The sequence below is a fragment of the Dromiciops gliroides genome, chromosome 4 (genome assembly GCF_019393635.1).
Source record: "Dromiciops gliroides isolate mDroGli1 chromosome 4, mDroGli1.pri, whole genome shotgun sequence".
NCBI classification, from domain to species: Eukaryota; Metazoa; Chordata; class Mammalia; order Microbiotheria; family Microbiotheriidae; genus Dromiciops; species Dromiciops gliroides.
In genome coordinates, this window is record NC_057864.1 from 181,377,479 (window position 1) to 181,398,643 (window position 21,165).

Consider the following 21,165-nt stretch of genomic DNA (forward strand, 5'->3'; position numbering starts at 1 on the left):
TTGGTGTTTGTTCCTAGATGGTTAGATGTCCTGCCCTTCCCCTCCCCCTGGCCCATTAAGAATCACTGCAAACTGGGCAAGCGTGAGATTTCTCTCTTTTCCAAGTGAAGAGGACTGGAGCCCACCCATTTGGACTGTAGGCTGGTCTTCAGGTTGGGCAGGGTCAGGGAAGGGAGTTCTTGCATTCCACCACTTCTCTCATTTCATTTAGACCAGCCAGGCTTGGGGGTGGCCTTTAGCCTATGGACTCTAGACTTGGCACAGGAATAAGGTAGTGATGGATAAGATTAACTTCAGGATAGGTCTTGGGCAGAATGGAAATGAGGTGCCCCTGGCAGCCAATGGGATCTTGCCACTAGCCAATGCTGAATCACTGGGGAGTGTGGTGGAGGGCAGACCTATTATTTCCTTCAGGGGCTTCCCGTTGTAAAGAGGAAGCAAGGTATGGTTATCTTACAGGTGTTTGGGTGGAGTTTGACTGTCATGCCAAAGTTGGGCTGGCACTGCTTCTCTTCCTCTTCCTCCCCTCCCCCTAAGGATATTTTATGCTTCTACTGCTCTGTCCTCTTGGGCACAGAACAACGGCCCAGGTTCCCCCCTCAGGCCCAGGCCTTTGATTTAGATCATCGGTGGGTACCACACCGTGTGGACTTGGAGACTAGGAGAAAGAAGACAACGTGTTTTCCAGGCCTGGTGCCCAGTGTCCGCTCCCAGTAGCCCACTTTTTAAAGACATCCTCTATCATCTCTCTTTAATGAGTATTTTCATTTAATCATGCTGGGGTCCATGGTGCCAGGATCCTCCAGGGGCTGCCAGGAGGCATTATGGAAGAGATAATCTTGGGCCCTTTCCAGCTGAGGCAGATGCCAAGAATGCTCTCAGGGAAGAGAGATGGGTCTGGTATGCCTTCCTTCCCAGGTAGCTGTCAGAGGAAGTTAATTTATGTTCCTTTTTGGTGACTGAAGTCTAACAACTGATTCAATCCAATCCTTCCAAACCTTAAAGTGCGACTAAATGTGAATTCATATTTTCACATACGCATCAGCCTAGGAACCAACATTTTGGGACTGGGGTGAGCTTTCTAACTACAAGGCAAGGAACATCTTGTGGGAGACATTAAGTATTAGGAAGGACTTATGAGCAGCCTCGGTGATAATTAGACTGTGTTACAGTGGGAGTTAATGGTCCACTTGATGTGTCAGAACACATTAGCCCTGGTACTCACACCTCATCAATGCCTCTGCCCTCTAATGGGAGGGTAGGAGTCAAGAGCTCCTCCCACAATCTCCATTTAAGGAGGGTCCACAGGCCAGCCACTTTGGCTTTCTACCCCAATTTACTCCTTGTTACTTCTTCACCCCCTCCCCCCTTGCTTTTCAGTTTTCTTTTTGAGCTTTGTATTACCCCATTAGATTGTAAGTTTCTTGAGGGCAGGAATTATCTTTCATATTTGCATCCCCAGTACCTAGCATAGTGCCTAGAAGCATAATCGGTCCTTAAGATATGATTGACTGACTCTGGAAATGATGAAGGAAAGGGGGCATGACTGATTGGCGGGGGGGGGGGGGAATGGGGGGGGAGTTTGATGTCTTCCTGAGGATTCTAGGAAATTAGGGTAGAGGTTTTTTGGGTGGCTTCCCCTAGCTTTCACTTCTTGTTTCCCAATAAAGACTGGCATCTATATATCCAGGCAGTCAATTGGCATTTATTACATCAGGACGACTGGAGATGGCCCTGGATGTCTCTTAAGGCAATTGGGGTTAAGTGACTTGCCCAGGGTCACACAGCTAGTAAGTGTCTGAGGTGAGATTTGAACTCAAGTGAATAAATCGGCTGGCCCTGAAGTTAGGAGGACCTGAGGTCAGATCTGCCCTCAGACACTTTCTAGTTGTATGACCCTGGACAAGTCACTTAATCCCAATTGCCTTAAGAAACATCTGGGGCAGGGGCAGCTAGGTGGTGCAGTGGATAAAGCACTGACCCTGGATTCAGGAGGACCTGAGTTCAAATCCGACCTCAGATACTTGATACTTACTAGCTGTGCGACCCTGGGCAAGTCACTTAACCCTCATTTGCCTTGCAAAAAAAGAAGAAAAAAGAAACATTTGGGACCATCTCCAGTCATCCTGATATATATCTTGCCGCTGGACCCAGATAGCTCTGGAGGAGACAGTGAAATTGGTGATCTTGCACAGCCCTCCCTCACTTCAATGCAATTCAATGCAAGGCATGACATCACCCCAATGTCATGGTCTTCTTTGAGAACAAAAGACAAACAACAAGGCATTTATTTTTTATATGTCATTTATTATTATTACAAAGAAAGTAAAAAGCACTTTAACACAGATATTAAGTTATCTAAAGTGAGAATTAAACCCAAGTCTTCCTGATTCGAAGTCCCACACTGCCCTACTTCTTCACTGTCACTGGAGGACGTAGCCAGCCCCAGGTTGGCCAAGCAAATCCCAGAGGTTTGGGAGCTTGGGGGAGGGGAATGGAGGGAGGCTCCAAAGAAGGACAGGTGGTCCTTTAGAACAAGGTTCTTAACCTTTTGTGTATGTCATGGACCCCTTTATCAGTCTGGTGAAACCCAGACACTCCTCAGAATAACGTTTTAAAATAATATTTTGGGGAATGCTGGATTTCAGTTACAGGTTAGTGCAAATAAAGATGTATTTTTTTCCATCCAAACTCACAGGTGCCTAGAAAGCTAATTAAGTGTCGTCCCCACCCCCAGGTTCAGAATCTGTGCATTAGAATGCATGAGATTCTTCAGGACAGGGGCCAAGTTTTTGCTTTTCTCGGATCCTGGTACAGGAAGTGTTTAATAAATGCTTGTGGACAGACCCATGGTGACTTGGGGCAGAGCAGAGCAGGGCGGAGCAGGGCAGAGCAGGGTAGAGAGATACCTGCTCTGTCTGATCATCTCTAAATTTCCTTTTCCCACCCTGACTCTCTGCTTCCCTCCTCTCCTCTTCACACAGAATAGTGAGAGAGGAGCCCTCAGTGACTGCACTCACCCACGCTCACAGGACTTAGGGAGGGTGGTGGTGGTGGGGTGCTCTGGAGAAGTCTATTGAATGTACAGTCAAAGGGGCTTGTTCCAGTCCCTGCCTAGTCCAGTTAGAGAATGTGGCATCTGGGTGAGAGGCTGGTGTGAGCCACACCCTCTCCTAGCACTGGCCCAGAGCAGTAGCTGGGCTCCTTTCTCCCTGACCAACGGTGCCAACAGCCCCCCTCCCAAGATTTTGGCTCCAATTTCTAGTTAGGCTGGTTTTTCCTCTCTGGGGGCTGTAAGAAGACAGTGGGAACCTTCCTCAATATCACCAGCCCCCCTTCCCCTGGGGTGTGTTGTCTCTTTCTTCTGGAAATGACACCGATCTGCTGGGAAGGTGAGGTGAGGGCAGCCCCACTCACAGTACACAGCCAGGGTGAACCAGGTAACAGGAAACAAGGACATGACTGGGGACAAGAAGGGGAAACTTGGACATACTGGGGGACTTCCAAGACAATGATGGGCTGTAGGCTGGTGGGGGGCATCCTTCTCTACCACCCTGAGTGGGCGGGGGGAAGGTGAGAGAAAGGAACATAGCAATGACCTGAAGTCCTGGACATTCTGCATGTTGTTCTGCACTGTGAATGCCTGATGCTCCCAAATCTGGACAAACACTGCTCCAATAGCAGAGACCAGAGACTTGTCAATGACTTTTATAGGGAGCAGAAGCCTGAGAACATGAGTACAAGGGACTGACTGACTGACTGAATGAAAAACATTTATTAAGCTTATACTATGTGCCGAGTGGCTAGGTGGCATAGTGGATATGCCGTTGGGCCTGAAGTCAGGAAGACCTGAGTTCAAATCTGATCTCAGACACTTACTAGCTGGATAAGTCACTTAACCCTGTTTGCCTCAGTTTCCTCACCTGTAAAATGAGCTGGAGAAGGAAATGGCAAACCACTCCAGTCTTTTTGCCAAGAAAACCCCAAATGGAGTCATGAAGAGTCAAACCCAACTGAGTGACTAAACAACAACCAGGGTAATAAGGGACTACTGGAGTTGATTACTCAAGGTAGTGAGATGGTCAGAGATGGCTTCAGGAATATTAACTTGGCAGCTAAGTGTAGAGGTGCTTAGACTGTTCAAGCAGGGAGATCAAGTAAGTTATTGTGACAGCACAGGAAAGGGAAGAAGAGGATCTTATCTAGGAAGGCGGCTGTGTGAGTGGAGAGAGTGGGGACAGCTGCTGTGAAAATAGAATCAAAGATCTGGAAACTGAGAGATATGTAGATAAGGAAGCCTGAGGGGTCAAGGATGAGAACTTGGGAAGATGGTGGTGCCCTTGACCTCTGGAGGATGTGAATTGTCACTATCATGTTGATAATTCCAGGCCCTATGATTTCAGGTGGGAACTCTCCACCAATAGATCTTGGAGCACCTTAGAGAATTACCCAAGGATTGAGTGACTACCAGCCCATAGTTACATAGGTAGTGTACATGAGGGAGAATTTGAACCCAGGCCTTCTGACTCCAGCATGTTGTCCACAGCATGATACGATCTACCAAATTATTTCAATTATCAAGACCTCCCTCACTCTTAAGCCCTCTCCTTTTCCCCAACCCTCAGCTCCCTCCTCAATTCCTCATCCTTTCTCATCCCACTCCATATCCAACCTTTTGCCAAAGTCTGTTAATTTCACCTTTGCATATCTCTCCTCTACTTCTTTCCTCTGACACTTCCACTACCCTGGTGTAAGGTCCTTACTATCACTATCTTACATCTACATTACTGCAACAGCCTGCTGGTTGGTCTGCTGGCCACAAATCTCTTTCTACTTTAGTCCAGCCTCCCTTTAGCCACCAAAGTGATTTCCTAAAGTGTGGGTCTGACCATATCCTTCCCCGGCCCCTGCTCCCCACCAATCAATCAATGAACTCTGGTAGCTACTTAGCACCTCCAGGATCAAATACAAAAATCTTCTGGTGGGTATTCAGAGTCCTTCATAATCTACTTCCCCTCCTTTTCCAGTCTTCTTCCATCTTACACCCTTCCTACTCTTTGAAAAAGACTTCTTAAATCTTATATCCCCATCCTCTCAACTCTGGGCATTTTCTTTGACTGTCCTTCATGCGTGGAATGCTCTTTCCTCATTTCTGCCTCTTGGCTTCTTCAAGTTCCAGCTAAAATCTTACTTTCTACAGGAAACCATTCATGATGCTCCTTAATTCTATTGCCTTCTCTCTGTCAAGTATTTCCTCCCTCACTTCCTCCCTTCTTCCCTTCCTTCCTTCCTTTGGCAATCAGGGTTAAGTGACTTGCTCAGGGTCATGCAGGTACTAAGTATCTGAGGTCAGATTTGAACTTAAGTCCTCCTGACTCCAGGGCTGGTGTTCTACCCATCATGCAACCTAGCCGCCTCTCTGTTAAATATTTCCAATTTATCCTGTTCCTAACTTGTTTGTAGATCTCTGGCATGTTGTCTCTTCCCTCCCACTAAATTCCTTGATAGCAGGGACTGTCTTTTACTTTTCTTTGTGTTCCCCAGGGCTTAGCACAGTGTCTGGTATATAGTATATAGTAGGTGGCATATAGTAAATGCTTATTGACTGACTGACTTCCCCTCAAACATAGGAACTTTTACCCCAAGTCCTTTCTTACTATTTCTTCTCTTTATCTCAGGAGTCAGGAGATTTCTGCTACTAAGCTGCTATGCACACTTTTAGGGATTTGATGATCACAAAGCTTTCCCTTCCAAACTTAGTCCTCAATTCTTTCAGTGTATTTCATTCCCTGCAAGGACTATGACCTTCCCATTGAATGCCTCTCCCTTCCAGGGAACAAGACCTTTAGCCACAGGCTTCTTTCTTTCCTAGAGACCTTGAATATGTAAATATTTTCTAAAGTTAGGGCTTGTCCTATGTAGGGTCTGTGGCTGGCTGGATACCCTTGGGCCCTTGATGGGTAGGGAATCAAGGTTTCTTTCCTGAACCAGAAGGACTTGGGGAAAGAGTTGTTCATTTGACTTTCTAGATGTTCCAGAGAAGTTGAGGGGCATGTCCACACCCACCCAGGACACTGGGGGAAGGCTCAGCTAGCCTAGCTCTCTAGCCACCTCTGGATGCCCCCCTGGAACTCTTCCTGTTGGAATTGCAGCATACAGGCTCTTATTTAGGTGGTAGGGGTGGTGGCAATTGATTCTTGCTGGTTTTATGTGGGAATCCTCCCTTATAGTCCCAGGACTAAGAGGAGGCTCAGGACCTAGGTATTTAGGAGCAGGGAATTTAGAGAATTTAAGTAGAGATGGAGGTAGGGTAGGGGGAGATAATGGGAATGGCCTCTTTGTTTACTCATTCCAAGACCTCTTGACCTTAGACTTCTCAGGAAGAAGGGGCAGCTCTGACTCCCCACCAGTTGGCTATGGTAACTATCTGACCAGCAGATCTCCCAACACCTCTCTCTAGGGACTTAACCCAGGGAGAGATAAGGATAGGAGTGACTCATACAAGGTACCAGACATGGTTCAGGCAGCTGTAGCCTTTGTGAAAGCTAGCCCAGCACCCCTAGCTTCACAGGCCGGCTTGGACTCCATAGAACTCTGCCCATTTCTCCTCTTCCCCCCCTCCTTTCACCCTCTTCTGCCCCGAGTGGCACACCTTCTGGGTTCTTACAAAGAAGCCTTTCTCTGGTCTAAATGGACTGGGAGTTGGCTGGGGGGAAGGGGATGGTTCTTGTTGCAAGGGAGCACAGTAAGGTGTTCCTGGGCCAGGAAACTGTTAGTTTGGGACAATTTGGGTCACAGGGGTGAGAGTGGGAGCAGGGCCAGCAGGATTTGCGTGTTGGGGAGGGAGTGAGACATTGTGGTCCAGTTCTGAGTTGGAATTTGGGTGGCTGTGGGGCTGTTGAAGGGATGTGGAATTTCCCACGTTCTTGGAAAGAGCATTGGATTTAGAATCCAAGGATGGGAGATCAAATCCTGGTTCTGTCCCAAACTACCTCTGACTTGGGGCCTCTGTTTCATCATCTGTAAAAAAAAAAAAGGGAGGATGGGCCAGAGGGCTTCTAAAGTCCCTCTAAATCTAAGCTCTTAGGATCCTGTTCTCCCAGCGTCCTTCCCATAGAAGGGTGAATCTCCCCCACCCCTACTTCTAGTCCAAGGACTGGCATGAATGGAAGGGGGATTTGCAAATGTAGGAGTAGTGGGTCTGGGGCCATGGGAGTGTTGGGGAGAGGAGCTGGGTGTTAGCCTGATTTAGAGAGGAGGGTCCTGCTGGGGAAGAGGGTTCCCAACTGCATCAAACTGGGGTGAATAAGGGTCGCTCAGGGAACAGCCCAGCACCCTCCTGCAGTTGGCTCCAGGTGTAGTGCCCAGAGCAGTCCCTCATGGGCCTGGCATTGGCATAAGGTGGGGCGGCTTTGTCTCCAGGGAATAGCAGGAGCGGTGTGGCTCAGAGCAGACCTCTCCCCGCCCCCCTTTCCATTGTACCTTTTGTGGGTGGGGGCAGAGAAGGAGGAGGCTCTGGGTATGGGGGATCTGAGAGGGGGATGGGGGGCAGATGGGAGTGGGGGGGTAGTTCTGGGTGTGTCTGAGCCTGGGAATGACCAATGGGGAAAGGGCCCATGTTTGCACTCTGCAGCCAGGAAATTCCTCAGGGCTCAGATATCGCCTGACACCACCCACTGTCCCCAGCAATAAAAAGAGGCAGGTGAGGGGCCCTCTGCACTTTCCGCTCTTACTTTGGAGCACCTAGTTCCCTACCAGCACCCAGCTGCCTTCCAGGGTCCCGGTCTCTCGTCTCCCAGCCTATCACCATGACTTCCTACAGCTACCGCCAGTCGTCCTCCACCTCCACCCTGGGGCTGGGGAGCAGCAACCCCTTGCGCTTTGGAAGTGGGGCTGTGTTCCGGGCACCCAGCATCCACGGAGGCTCGGGAGGCCTGGGCGTGTCCGTGTCCCGCTTCGCCTCCTCGGGCCTGAGTGGGAGCTATGGGGGCAGCAGCAGCAGCAGTTTCAGCTTGGGCTTTGGGGGAGCCGACGGCCTCCTGTCCGGCAATGAGAAGATCACCATGCAGAACCTCAACGACCGCCTGGCCTCCTACCTGGACAAGGTGCGTGCCTTGGAGGAGGCCAACTCTGATCTGGAGGTCAAGATCCGGGACTGGTACCAGAAGCAGGGCCCTGGACCCGCCCGGGACTACAGCGCCTACATGAAGACCATTGAGGACCTCCGAGATAAGGTAAGGGGGCGAGGCGCTCCACTCAGCCTGGAGCGGACGGGCACTGAGGCTGGGGGCTGCCTACTCCTGGAGCAGCTGCACCTGCTGCTGCTGCTGGCATGGGGCAGGGCAGGGCAGGGAGGAAGGTGTAGTCTCTGCGGAACTGTGGTAAGAGCTGGTGGTTAGCCACACCCAGGTAGGTACCCTGCGGCCCTGCCCCTGGAGCAATTCAGGAGAGGGAGGGGAAGCTCAGAGGGAAAACTGTGGAGCAGAATGGAGCCTTTAAAGGGGCCCCTTCACTCAAGGCAACAAACATTTATTAAGCACCAATGATGTACAAATTGAACGGTGTGGGATAGAGAGCCAGAAAAGCCTGGATGCAAGTCTGGCTTCTGACACCTGCTGTCTGTGTGACCCTGGGAGAGTCCCAACTTGGCGCCCTCTCCCCCTGACTTTAAACTGCAGAGTGTGTGCGTTATCTGTGCTGGCCGAGGGGAATGTCTCCACCATTGGAGCAATCGTAGGCCTGTTAAAAAGGGGAGGGGGTGTCAAAAGAGATCGCTAAGAAAAAAAAGACAAGTTTCCCTCATTTTACAGATAGAAACTGGGGACTTAAGAGAGGAATTTATTTGTTCTGGGAATGCAGGGAGGGAGGTCTCTGGTCAGTTATTGAGAACAACCCAGGGCAAAACTGTAAGATTGTGCCTTCAAAGTGAAGTACTGGGCCCTAGGGGCATAAAAAGTTTGGATTGGCTATCCCCGCCCTCTTGGAGTTTGCAGTCTAACTGCTTTGTGGACAGCAAAGTGAATGGTTTTAAGATGAGGAGGCAGACTAGAAACCATTGTCCTTGCTGATTCCCCACCCCAAAGCCCGTCTTAGTACCCAACGGACTTTAGGATTCTGATGATCCCAGGATTCTGAGGCTCTGATTGGAGGTGGAGTGTCTGGTTCTGACTATTCCGGTTCAAGCCCCTATCCTACCACACTCCTTCTCTTCCCTCTTATCTCCTTTGGAATAAGGATCATTTAATTCAATGCATTTGAATGTACCTGTGCCTGTAACACAGCAAGTGCTTCGGAAATATTGATGATTGATTGATTGGTCATTTTCCCAAGGTGTCCCTGCTCAGACTTGCATAGCAGCTTTGGATAATAGTCTAGCCCTTTGGGTTGGAAGGTCTCTGATAGAGTCCTTTCCTGTGGTATTGGATGGGGGTGGGGTCCAAGATTCACTGGGTCTTTACTATTTCATGGTGTCACTGATTAGGGAGGTAAAGATTAAGCTAGTCCAAGTACCACCTGAACCCTCTGTGGGAAGGATTGTTTGGGTTCTCCATGGTCTTGGAGCTGCTAAAATTAACCACCACCACCATCATCCTCTTCAGCACTTATATAGTGCTTACTATGTTCATTTGATCCTCACAACAACTCTGGGAGGTAGGTGCTATTATTATCCTCATTTTAGAGATGAGGAAACAGGTAAAGTGACTTGCCCAGGGTCACACACCTAGGAAGTATCTGAGGTTGGATTTGAACTCAGGTCTTCCTGACTCCAGTCCCAGTGCTCTATCTAGCTAGGGCCTCCCTTTATTCTCCCTTGGTTATGCTTGGCCCTGTTCTCCCCTGTTCCCCTCCTGAAAGGGTTTAGGAAAGGAATCTGGGACCATGGGACCGAGCTCCCCATTCTTAGAACCAATGACTATTGGAATTACAAAGGACCTTGTTTCTATCTCCCAATTTTATATAACTGAGATCCAGAAAAATTGAATTTGTCCAAAGTCCCATGGTTAAGTTAGCGGCAGTTGGCCCTGGAGAAATATTTTCAGTGTTGATGTTGGCTTATCTATATCCGGAAATTGTGGTACCTGGGGAATGAGCTCAGACTGGCTTTCTTTAAAACCCTGATAGTGCCTCAGGACTTGGGGCATCCTGGCTAAAGGTGCCTGGGGCCTCCCTGAGACTTCTCTGGTGATCCCTTCAGTCTTGCTCACTTGGTCCTTTTGGACTTTGCTGTTCAATCCCTAGGTTCCTAGAGTCCTCCTCCCCACTCCCACCTTCTCTCTCTCAGCATCCTTGAGGGAGACAACACTTTTTGAGACCAGACCCGTGATTTTATTGACATAGGTTATTCCAAGTGTGAAAACCTCCTCTCTACCAATTCAGATCGGCAGCTGCTCTCAAATTTAGAGTTGCCTGGTGGCACTGAGACATTAAGTAATTTGCTCAGGGTCACACAGTTAATATGCAGTGGAGATGGAAATCGAACCCATCTTCCTGACTCTGAGATCAGCTGTCTAGTTTCTAAGCCAAGCTGTCTCTTGTAAGCATTTAAAACAAGGGAGTCGTGTATATTGAAATAGTGTTATCTACATATGTATGTACTTATTCACATATACTCATAAAATATTTTATCTACCAGGCATACATATATATATATGTGTATATATGCATATAAATTTCATCGATTCCAGGTTAAGAACCTCTAATCTAGTCCAGCTCTGTCATTTTACAGATGAGCAAACTGAGGGAGTAGAGAGAAGTGGCTTGTTTCAGGGAATAGCAAATCAGTGGCAGGGCCAGGATTAGGATGAATATAGCCTGACCCTTATTCTTATGTTCTTAGCACTGTACCATTCGGTCTCCTATTTCTTGGCTTCAGCTCTAGAAGCCTCTTTCCCTTCTTGCCTCTGACTCACTTCTCCAATGCCCTTCTCACCTTGCCCTCTGTAGCATTTCACTCAGTGGCACACCTGCTACCTCTGACTTAGCCCTTGTCCTCTCAGCTCTGGGCTGCTGAATGAGCAGTCTGGGAGTGGCCAGTGTGATAATCTGTGTTCTTGCCTTGATTGGGCTGGGAAATGCCTGCAGGTGCAGTCTGTGACCATCTTCTGTCTTTTAGATTCTTGGTGCCACCATTGATAACTCCAAGATTGTTCTGCAAATTGACAATGCTCGGCTGGCTGCGGATGACTTCCGAACCAAGTGGGTACCTCAGTTGTCCAGGGGTGGGTGCAAGAAGCCCCAGGATGTCTGGGTGAGAGGGATGCCAGGTGCCTGCTGTGAGGGCAGTATGTGCCCATGCTCTTCTGTCCAGGGGATCAGAGGGAGGGTGGGGAAGGGCCCATCTTCCTTCTTGCGAGATTATCCTCCATGGCTCCTGAACTCTAGGAAAGCAGGGATGGCACACAGGGGTGGGTGATGTAACTTCTTGGAAACAGAGTTAACAGCCCCCCCTTTCCCTGCTCCTGACTTTACTTGCCCCCTTTGCAAGGTTTGAGACCGAGCAGGCCCTGCGCCTCAGTGTGGAGGCTGACATCAATGGCCTGCGTAGGGTGCTAGATGAGCTGACCCTGGCTAGAACTGACCTGGAAATGCAGATTGAAGGCCTGAAGGAGGAGCTGGCCTACCTCAAGAAGAATCATGAAGAGGTAAGGGCAGGTCCAGGCTCTCTGAACCCTTGCCCTGCATCCCATTCCCCCAGCTTTCTTGGCATCCTGGGGCTGGTGACACCTCTTAGTATACATTTTAATAGCTCCCAGCTTTTCAAAGTCCCTCTCCCTATTATAATCACATTCTCTGAACAACCCTGAGTACCATCAAGAAAAGAGGCAGGGTGCCATGGATGGTGGTTAATGTGTCCATTCAGGAAGGATATGTTGAGATAGAACCTGATCTGATGCTAGAATCTAGATTAAATTTACTGTGAAGCACCAGTAGTATGGTAGAGTGGGGGGAAAGCTCTGAGTTTGAATCTAGTTTTGTCACCTAGGAATTGTCTTGAGGGGATTTGGGGAGTTCCCAACCCCTACCTCCCACCCCACAGCCCAACCAGCTGAATGTAGTTCCTTGTGTATCTCTGCAGGAAATGAGTGCGCTGAGTGGGCAAGTGGGTGGCCAGGTTAGCGTGGAGGTGGACTCAGCACCAGGCATCGACTTGGCCAAGATCCTGAATGACATGAGAAGCCAGTATGAGGCCATGGTTGAGAAGAACAGGAATGAAGCCGAGGCTTGGTTCACCACTAAGGTAAAGAAGAGTTTGGGGGGGTGGGGCACAGGAGGGGTGTTGTGAGGGAGAAGGGCTTGAGACTCAACAGCATTAAGAGCTGGGCTATTTATTCCTCCAAAAGTCTTACCTAAAAAACTCACTCCTGGTCCTCCTCCTTTCAGACTGAGGAGCTGAACCGAGAAGTTGCCGTCCACACCGAACAGCTCCAGACCAGCAAGACCGAAGTCACCGACCTCCGACGGACCCTTCAGGGGCTAGAGATCGAGCTGCAGTCTCAGCTCAGCATGGTACGTAGGGTCTTCACTCTTGGGTGATTCATACACAGCACTGACTCCTGGAAGGGATGTTTTCTATTGACACCTAAGCCTGAGGCAGAGCTGGATTTTCTAAGCTTGATATGATATGATGTGATATGATATATGACATGTAGTATAATATAATATAATTGATCATGTATCTATAATATATAGCTATGAGATATAATATATCTAAGCTCTCTATCATATATAATACAATATAATGTAACATAACATAGTGTAATATATATTATAATTTCTCTCTATCACTTCCTCTAAATCAGTAACCCTGGGTACTCAGGCGGTGTCCATGTCTCCATTGGCCACTTCTGTTGGAGTTGGTGCGGTCAGACAAAACTTTCCTCCAACCCCTTCTCAACTTTCCTTCTTTTCCCTCTCTAGAAAGCTGCCCTTGAAGGTACACTGGCTGAAACAGAGGCCCGTTATGGGGCCCAGCTGTCACAGATACAGGCCCTTATTGGTAACATTGAGGCCCAGTTGACCGACATCCGAGCGGACACAGAGCGCCAGAACCAGGAATACCATCTCCTCATGGACATCAAGAGTCGGCTGGAGCGGGAGATCGCTACCTACCGAAGCCTACTGGATGGCCATGATTCCCATGAAAGTGTTGTAGTCACCAGCCCCAAATCCACCTGAGCCTCAGGAGGCACCTGAGCATGCAGAGTCCTGGTTACAGGGCCCTCTGCATGGGGAGTGAAGGAGTAGCTGAGTGAGGGCTCCCACAGAAGAGGGTGTTTGGATGGGAGAGGATAGCACCCTGCATGGAGTCCCATGTCCTCTCTAATAAAACTTCTGACCTTCAGAAAATAGTGTTTGGTTTAGTTTCTTTGCGTCGCTAGGAATGGACCTCGCCTTAACCCCTAATTGGTGTCTCCTTCTTTGAAACCTCCTTTTTTCTCTATATCTGTCCTTCTCCTCTTTCCCCCTCCACCCAGCCTTCTCCCTTCTCTTTTTTCTCTTCCCTTCTTACTTTTCTCTTCTCTCTCCTTCCCTTTTCCTGCCTCCTTTCCCCCATCTCCCTTCCCCTTTATTTCTTTTTTACCTCTTTCCTTCTTTTAGTAATATTCATAGTCCCTGGGCTTAGGAGTGATTTCCATGGAGACTTCTAATATCTTCCCATTCCTGTGTCCTGAGCCAGGCACAAGAAGGAGTCCTTTGGCCATATTGCTTGTTTCCTCCCATCAGGCTTCATCATGTTTTCTATAGCATATTGGGACTGATAGTGGGAGTGTTCCTGCCTTGGAGTCAGCTCCCTGCTCCCATTCTTTCCATCCAACCCAAATTGTTCATCTTGATCTTTTCCTGCTTTTATTTTGTATACCTTGTAATGATAATTTGCAGGACCTGACAAATGCAATTCAGTTAAATAAGCATTAAGTACAAGGCAGGGATCCTGTGGATTTCTCTTGTCAGACTTGTGATTTCCTCAGTGTGAGGAGCTCCCAGCGTGGAAACTCCCTTCACTGGTGCAAAAGGGAGCCTAGGAGAGCTCCCTCAGGCACCTCGGGGTTAAATTATGAGCCCACAGTCTGTGCCAAAGTCTGGATTTGAACTTAAAACTCCAAAGTGGATCCACTTATTCATCTCTGTTACCTTTTATAGGATGAGGTGACAAAGAAAAAACAACAACTTTTTGGTCCCAAGTATTAGCTATGGGATATAATATGTAAACAGAGAAGCAAATGCTAGATCATTTGAAGAGGGGTTGAGTAGTATGTAGGGGAATGAAGAGAAGCTTCCTCTAGAAGGTGGTACCTATCTCAGCAGAGCCTTGAAGAAAGTTAGGCAGTGCATCTGGGGGATGGGGACCAGTAGGTACAAAAGCACCTGCTGAGATAGACAGGAGATTGAATGCCAAGTCCAGTGAATGAGGTTTTCCAATTTTCCAGGAAGGTGGGTGAATAAAAGGGAACAATATGAGATAAACCTGGGCAGGATAGGCTGGAGGAAGATTATGAAGAGTTTTAAATGCCAGGTTGATGAATCTGTATTTTCTCTGGGAGTCAATAAGGAGCTATTGAAGTTTCTTGACCAAGAGAACGACATGGTTTGAATTGTGCTTTAGGAAGATTATTTGGCAGCTATATGGAGGGTTTAGAGGGTGAAAGAAACCAATTTGGAAACTCCTGCATTTGTTTAGAATAAAAGTGATGAGGGCCAGAATAAGTGTAATACTCTTGTGAGTGGAGAGAACTGAAAAGATAGGCAATCGGCAGACCTTTATCAAGCACCTACTCTTTTTGGAGGCACAATGTTAGGCACTGGGTATACAAAGAAAGGCAAAACTAGCTCCTGTCCTTATAAAGCATATATTCTAATGAAAAGGAGACATGCAAATCACTGTATATAAAGATACATTCAGAGCAGGTGGAAGGATCTGAGAGGAGAAGGCACTAGCTGATGGGGATAGGAGAGAGTTTGGGTTTGTAGAGTTGACTAAACTTGGCAGCTGATTAGGTACAGAGAATAAGGGAAATAAAAGAGAGGGAATTAGGCCAATGTTCGAGATTAGAGGGATAAAGAAGGCAAGTCTGGTCCCCAGGGAACTTTGAAGTTTGTGGCCAAGCAAAGCCAGGCTGGATTGCCAGGGGCTTCTATACCCTAGCTAAGGTTTGAAAATGTTGCCCCTGTGTGTCATTGTTCTTTGGAAGTAGTGCCTTGGAGATGAGAATTTTTTTTTTTTGTTGGTTTTTTAGACTTTATTTTCCAAATTACATGTAAAAGCAAATTTTGACATCAATTAAAAAAAAAAAACAACCTTTGTGTTCCAACTTCTCTTCCTCCCTCCCCTCCCAATCCCACCCCAAGAACTCAAACAATTCAACATAAATTATACATGAGTAGTCATGGAAGACAATTCTACATTATCTAGGTTGTGAGAGAAAACAAATAAAGACAAAACTTCAGATTAAGGAGCTGTAAAAAAATGTGTTTCAGTCTGTTTTCAGATATTATCAGTTCTTTCTCTGTAGATAGACTGCAATTTTCATAAGTTCTTCAGAGTTTTATTGGATCATTGCCTTGCTGAAGATAACCATGTGCTTCCCAGCAGATCATCTTACACTAATGCTGTTATTTTGTATACAGTACGTTTCTCTCTGCTTCAGTTCATGTGGGTCTTTCCAGGTTTTTCTGATAGCATCCTGTTCATCATAATTTTTATATAGTACCTTGAACTTGACAGAGAATTTTCTTCACAATAGCCCAGCAGAGTAGGTACCATATGTTTTGACATTGTAGTCAATCAGGAAATGAGAATTGTATGGCATTAAAAGATAACGGCTTTGTACAAAGGAAGATTAAAAAGTGTCCTCTAATGACTTACATGAACTGATGCATAGTGAAGTAAACAGAACCAGGAGAACATTGTACACAGTAACAGCAATATTGTTTGATGAAGAATTGTGAAAGACAACTATTCTCAGCAATACAATGATCTAAGATGATCCCAAAGGATTAAGGATTGCTTCCAGAGGAAGAACTGATATTGGCTGAATACAGACTGAAATGTGCTATTTTTCACTTTCACTTTCTTTTTTTCCCCTTTTGAGTCTTTTTGTACAAAATGACTAATATGGAAACTTTTTACATAATTGCACATACATAACCTATATCTGATTGCTTATCGGCTCAGGGAGGGGTGAGAGGAGGGTTGGAGGGCATGTTAGAATCTGGGACTTGGAACTTTAAATAAAAATGTTAGAGAAAAAAAAATGTGGCCTTTGTTCTCCCCTGCCCTCTTCTGTGGTGTACTGGGCAGCTGCCAACATGGGCTACCCCTAGTTAAGAGTCGAGGTTCAGCTCAGCATTTGGGGAAAATTCCAGTAGCTTCCCTGGAAATGGGGTGGGAAGAGTTCTTCCATATTAAGGAGAACGAGGATCCTTGCCCTTTAAACACCCCCTCCCCCCTAGTGCAGAACCCTTGGTAGGATCGAGCTGCTTTTCTAACCACCAAAGGCCTCTAATACAACCCCTCCCAGGCCCCTGGGCTAAGGTCTGGGCCTAATGCCAGCTGAGGAATATAGAAATACCAACTTCCTGGTACGAAGTGCCCCTGCTGGGGCAGGATTCTGTACTCACAGTTTATAACTGAGTTGCCAGATAACAATACCAATTGGGGGTGAATAAAAGAAGACATTTCTCCCTGTTAGAAAAGTGCAGGTTAAGTCAGAGCAGCTCTGCCTCTTTGGCCTTTGAGAGTGGTAGGGAGAAAGGAAAGAGAGAGATTAAGGGAGCCTCTAGCTTTCCAGCTGGTGCTGTTTAGAAAACTAGCCAGCCAGCCGACCCATCAACTAATCAAACAAACTTTCTGCATTCTAAAAACTGTTGTTGTTCAGTTGGGCCCCCATTCCTCATGACCCTATTTGGGGTTTTCTTGGCAAAGATCTTGGAGTGGTTTGCCTTTCCTTCTCTGGATCCTTTTACAGATGAGAAAACAGAGGCAAACAGGGTGAAGTGACTTACCCAGGGCCATACAGCTAGTAAGTGTTTGAGGCTGGATTAAAATCTGGAAGATGAGTCTTCCTGACTCCAGTTCTGGTACTCTATTCACTGTGACACCTGAGTCTCTCTCAGTCTTTTTTTTACTCCACTGTGTCCTTCAAAGTAGGAATCCTACCTCTGGACTCTCTAGCCCTCTTCTCCCTGACCCACTTTCTTCTCCTGCCCCACTGGTCCCTCATTCTTCCTACATAAATTCTCAGAAAACCACCATGGTCCCCCCAATAGGCCTTAAGCAGGACAAGACCACACCCTTTAGGCTTCAACTACTAGGTTTTGAGGGGTCAGTCCCCTTTCCCTGGAAAACCTGGCATAGAAACTCTCCCCTCACCCACCTGTCACCTCCTGGTATGTGGCTCCAGGGGTGTGGTTTGGGTACACAGCTGCAGGGCAGGGGACTGGGAAACAGGGCTCCTGAGCTGGAGAAAGGCAGTCTTGTGCGTGTGGGTGTTGATAGTGGGCTCAGATTTACTGAATTGCCTCCAATCTGTAGGAGCTGAGTCAGGATTGGGGAAGCAGCTTCAGAAAAGACCTGGGGACAGAGATAGACACCTTAGAGTTAGCAGTGGCCTGCTAAAGACCCTTCCAGGAAGTGGTTTCTGCCAAAAGGCCTGAAGGGAGCGGCTCCAGTTCATGTTAATTAGGTAGCAGGCCTCCAGAGGGTCTGCCAGGGATGTCCTGTGTCCATGGAGAGGGGCACCTGTGGAGTGGGCCTGCAAAGGTTTGGGACTGGAGCCTAGCCTGGGCCAAAGGAAGCTTGATTGCCTTCTACTTTTAGCCTTTGGGATAGCAGGGAGCTCCCCTCCAGGCATAGGCTGGTTAATATTTAACACTGAGGAAAAAAGTATTCACAACATACTTTTTTTTGGGGGGGTGGTGTGGGGCAATGAGGGTTAAGTGACTTGCCCAGGGTCACACAGCTAGTAAGTGTCAAGTGTCTGAGGTCAGATTTGAATTTAGGTCCTCCTGAATCCAGGGCTGGTGCTTTATCCACTGAGCCACCTAGCTGCTCCCCACAACATAACTTTTTAATCTGCAATATTAACATTTTCTCACTTTCTTAAATATAATATAAAACAATATAATGTAATATATAAAATAATATAATATAATATGATATAATATAATATGATATAATATAATATAATATAATATAATATAATATAATATAATATAATATAATATAATATAATATAATATAATATAATATAATACAACATAATACAACATAATACAATACAATACAATACAATACAATACAATACAATACAATATAATATAATATAATATAATATAATATAATATAATATAATATAATATAATATAATATAATATAATATAATATAATATAATATAATATAATATAAATATAAACAAAACAATTGTTTTGTTGTAGATTTGCTGGTGTCTGGTGAAAATGGTCACACTGAAAATGTAACAATAGGCTGTCTGAAGCAGGTTTGAGCTGGCTCCAACATACCTCTGGCTTCTGCCCCTAGTCCCAATCAGAGAGCCTCACCCAGACCTTGAGCACAAAGCAGCTGTTTTTCAAGGAGACCAACATCTCTGGGTTTGGGGCAACAAAGTTTTTCACCTCTCCTCACTTGACAAAGGGGGGGAATTTTCCTTCCTTGTGTCCCCTTGGAGGGGCTCTCTCAGGTCTGAGAAGGGGGATAGATTTGAGGGGAGCTGAGGCATGCAAAGAAAGAGACATTGGGCAGGGGTCCAATCATATTTTCCTCCGGGGCCCAGAGAGAGCCGTGAGAGTGATAATTGCTGGTCCCGTAATGTCTGTAGAAGCTTTAATGAGCTCTGGCTGATCCTGAGTTTGAGTATTTTTCTTTCCCTACAAGAGACACTACCCTACCACCCTCTCAATTACAATATGCCACTGTCTGGTTCTCCCAGTGCCAAGAAAGGAAAAACACAGAACAGATCCTGACTGGTGGAAGAGCCTGGCCATCCCTTTTCTTTCCTGCTCTGAGATTGTGATCTGTGATTGAGATGGATGGGACAATGGCGAGCAGAATCCTGGGAGATCACCTTCCTCTTCTCTACTATAGGGAATGGGGTGGGATGTGCAACCTGGCCATACTCCATGCTCCCCTCCTCCCCCTTCCCTAAAGTATTTGCCCTCTTCTATCATTAGATCCTTACAGAGTTCATTCATTTATTAACATTTATTATACATTTTATAACATTTATTAAACACCTACTGTATATCAGGTGCTATGCCAGGTACCGGTGATACAAAGAAAAAAATGAAATAGTCTCTACCCTCAAGAAGCTACTGTGTGTGTGTGTGTGTGTGTGTGTGTGTGTGTAAATGTAGCATACTAACAGTATAAGGACACTTACTTTGTAATTAAGAGAACTGGGGTTCACATTCTGCCTTTGACACTTAATATATGCTTGAATTTGATAGGGTCCTTAATCTCCTTGGGCCCCAGTTTCTCCATCTGTAAAATGAGGAAAGGTTGGGCTAGGAGTCTCTAAATTTCCTTCCAGCACTAGAACTATGATCTTATGTACAGATCAGGACCAATACACTTTATTTTGTAACCCTTCTGCTTGGCACAGTGCCTAGTACACAGTAGGTGCTTAATAAATGCTTATTGAGTGACTGACTGCTTCTTTGATCTGGCCCACCTGAGTAGCTACAGATGAGTGAATACTCTCAGGTTCTAGGCTTGCCTTGTTCTTTCTTTCTTTGTTTCTTTCTTTCTGGTGGGGCAATGAGGATTAAGTAATTTGCCCAGGGTCACACAGATAGTAAGTGTCAAGTGTTTGAGGCCGGATTTGAACTCAGGTCTTCCTAACTCTAGGTCCAGTGCTCTATCCACTATGCCACCTAGCTGCCCCTATTATTTCTAACATTATTTATATTTTGGGGACATTTTTGTCTCTTTAGCATGATCTCAGATCACAGATGGGCAAACTAACATGAAAATATTTTTTAATCATAAAAGTATTTTATTTTATTATTTTCCAGTTACATACAAAGAAAGTTTTCAACATTTTTTTCATAAGATTTTTAGTTCCAAGTTTTTCTCCCTCCCTTCCCTCCCTCCCTCCTCAAGACAGAAAGCAATCTGATATAGGTTATATATGCACAATCACATTAAACATATTTCTGCATTAGTCATAGCATTAAAATATTTACAGATTATTTGCTGCTCTTTGAAAATAAAACTTCAACTGTTTGCCTCAATTATTTTTGCAATTCATTTGTGTACGTGGAATGTGCTTTTACTCTTCAAAAACAAAGTGGCTTTCATATTATACCCCTGCTTAAGGAAAAGGTTTATGTGCTGCATGCTAATTTTTCTAGTAACTTCTTGGTCCAAAATGGTTTCTTGATGTTAAATGCCATTTAGTTCAGCACTATTTAAACCTCTATGCACGTGTTAGTGCTTACATGATTCTTTCTTAGGGAACTCTCCTCTTATCACTCCTATCCCTCAAAATAGAGACTTCTGTGTTGGGAAATTTCCCCAGCCTTTCAGCTTTTGAGAGAGCAAGCTGGGGTTAAGTTGAGCCTGGTAGGTAGTGACATGCCTCTGGGTAGTGGGGAGGAGGGAGGCAGGGGCTTTCTGGAACAAGACTCGGTGTTATCTATGAGTGGTTTGCCTCAACCTGTCCCCAATGCAAGCAGAGTTCAGGGATATGTTCAGTTGACAGGTGGCAGGTACTCAATCAGCCTCCTGTCAGCCTCGAGGCTGTTCCACATCACTTGGAATGCCAATGTCAGTGGGGGATTGGGGAAAGGGTGAGAGCTTATTTTGGTGATGCAGGGCTAGGGCTTTGGAACTCCATCCTGCTCTATGGCCTGGCAGCTTTGCTCTTTAAATTCTGAAAGTTGGATAAAGAAAACAAGAAGGAGCAGAATGTTGGTCTGAGATGTGGGAAATATCAATCCGTTATAATAGCGCTCATGTTCTCTCTCTCTCTCCATCTCTCTTTGTGTGTCTCTGTCTCACTCTGTCTCTCTGTCTTTGTCTCTCTGCCTCTCTCCCTCTCCGTCTCTGTGTCTCTCTCTGTGTCTCTCCATCTCTCTCTGTCTCTGTCTTTGTCCCTCTCTGTTTCTCACTGTCTCTCTCTCTGGAGCTCTCTGTCTGTCTTTAT

At 46.3% G+C, this 21,165-nt stretch overlaps 1 protein-coding gene across 1 annotated transcript; it reads left to right on the plus strand.

Annotated features, from left to right (window-relative positions):
• Window positions 1–7,703: 7,703 nt before the first annotated feature.
• KRT19 (keratin 19) lies at window positions 7,704–13,324 on the plus strand. The gene is made up of 6 exons (XM_044002720.1): window positions 7,704–8,234; window positions 11,114–11,196; window positions 11,486–11,642; window positions 12,077–12,238; window positions 12,382–12,507; window positions 12,919–13,324. Exons 1-6 carry the CDS (start codon window positions 7,809–7,811, stop codon window positions 13,174–13,176), a joined length of 1,212 nt encoding a protein of 403 aa, XP_043858655.1. The 5' UTR covers window positions 7,704–7,808; the 3' UTR covers window positions 13,177–13,324.
• Window positions 13,325–21,165: the final 7,841 nt, after the last annotated feature.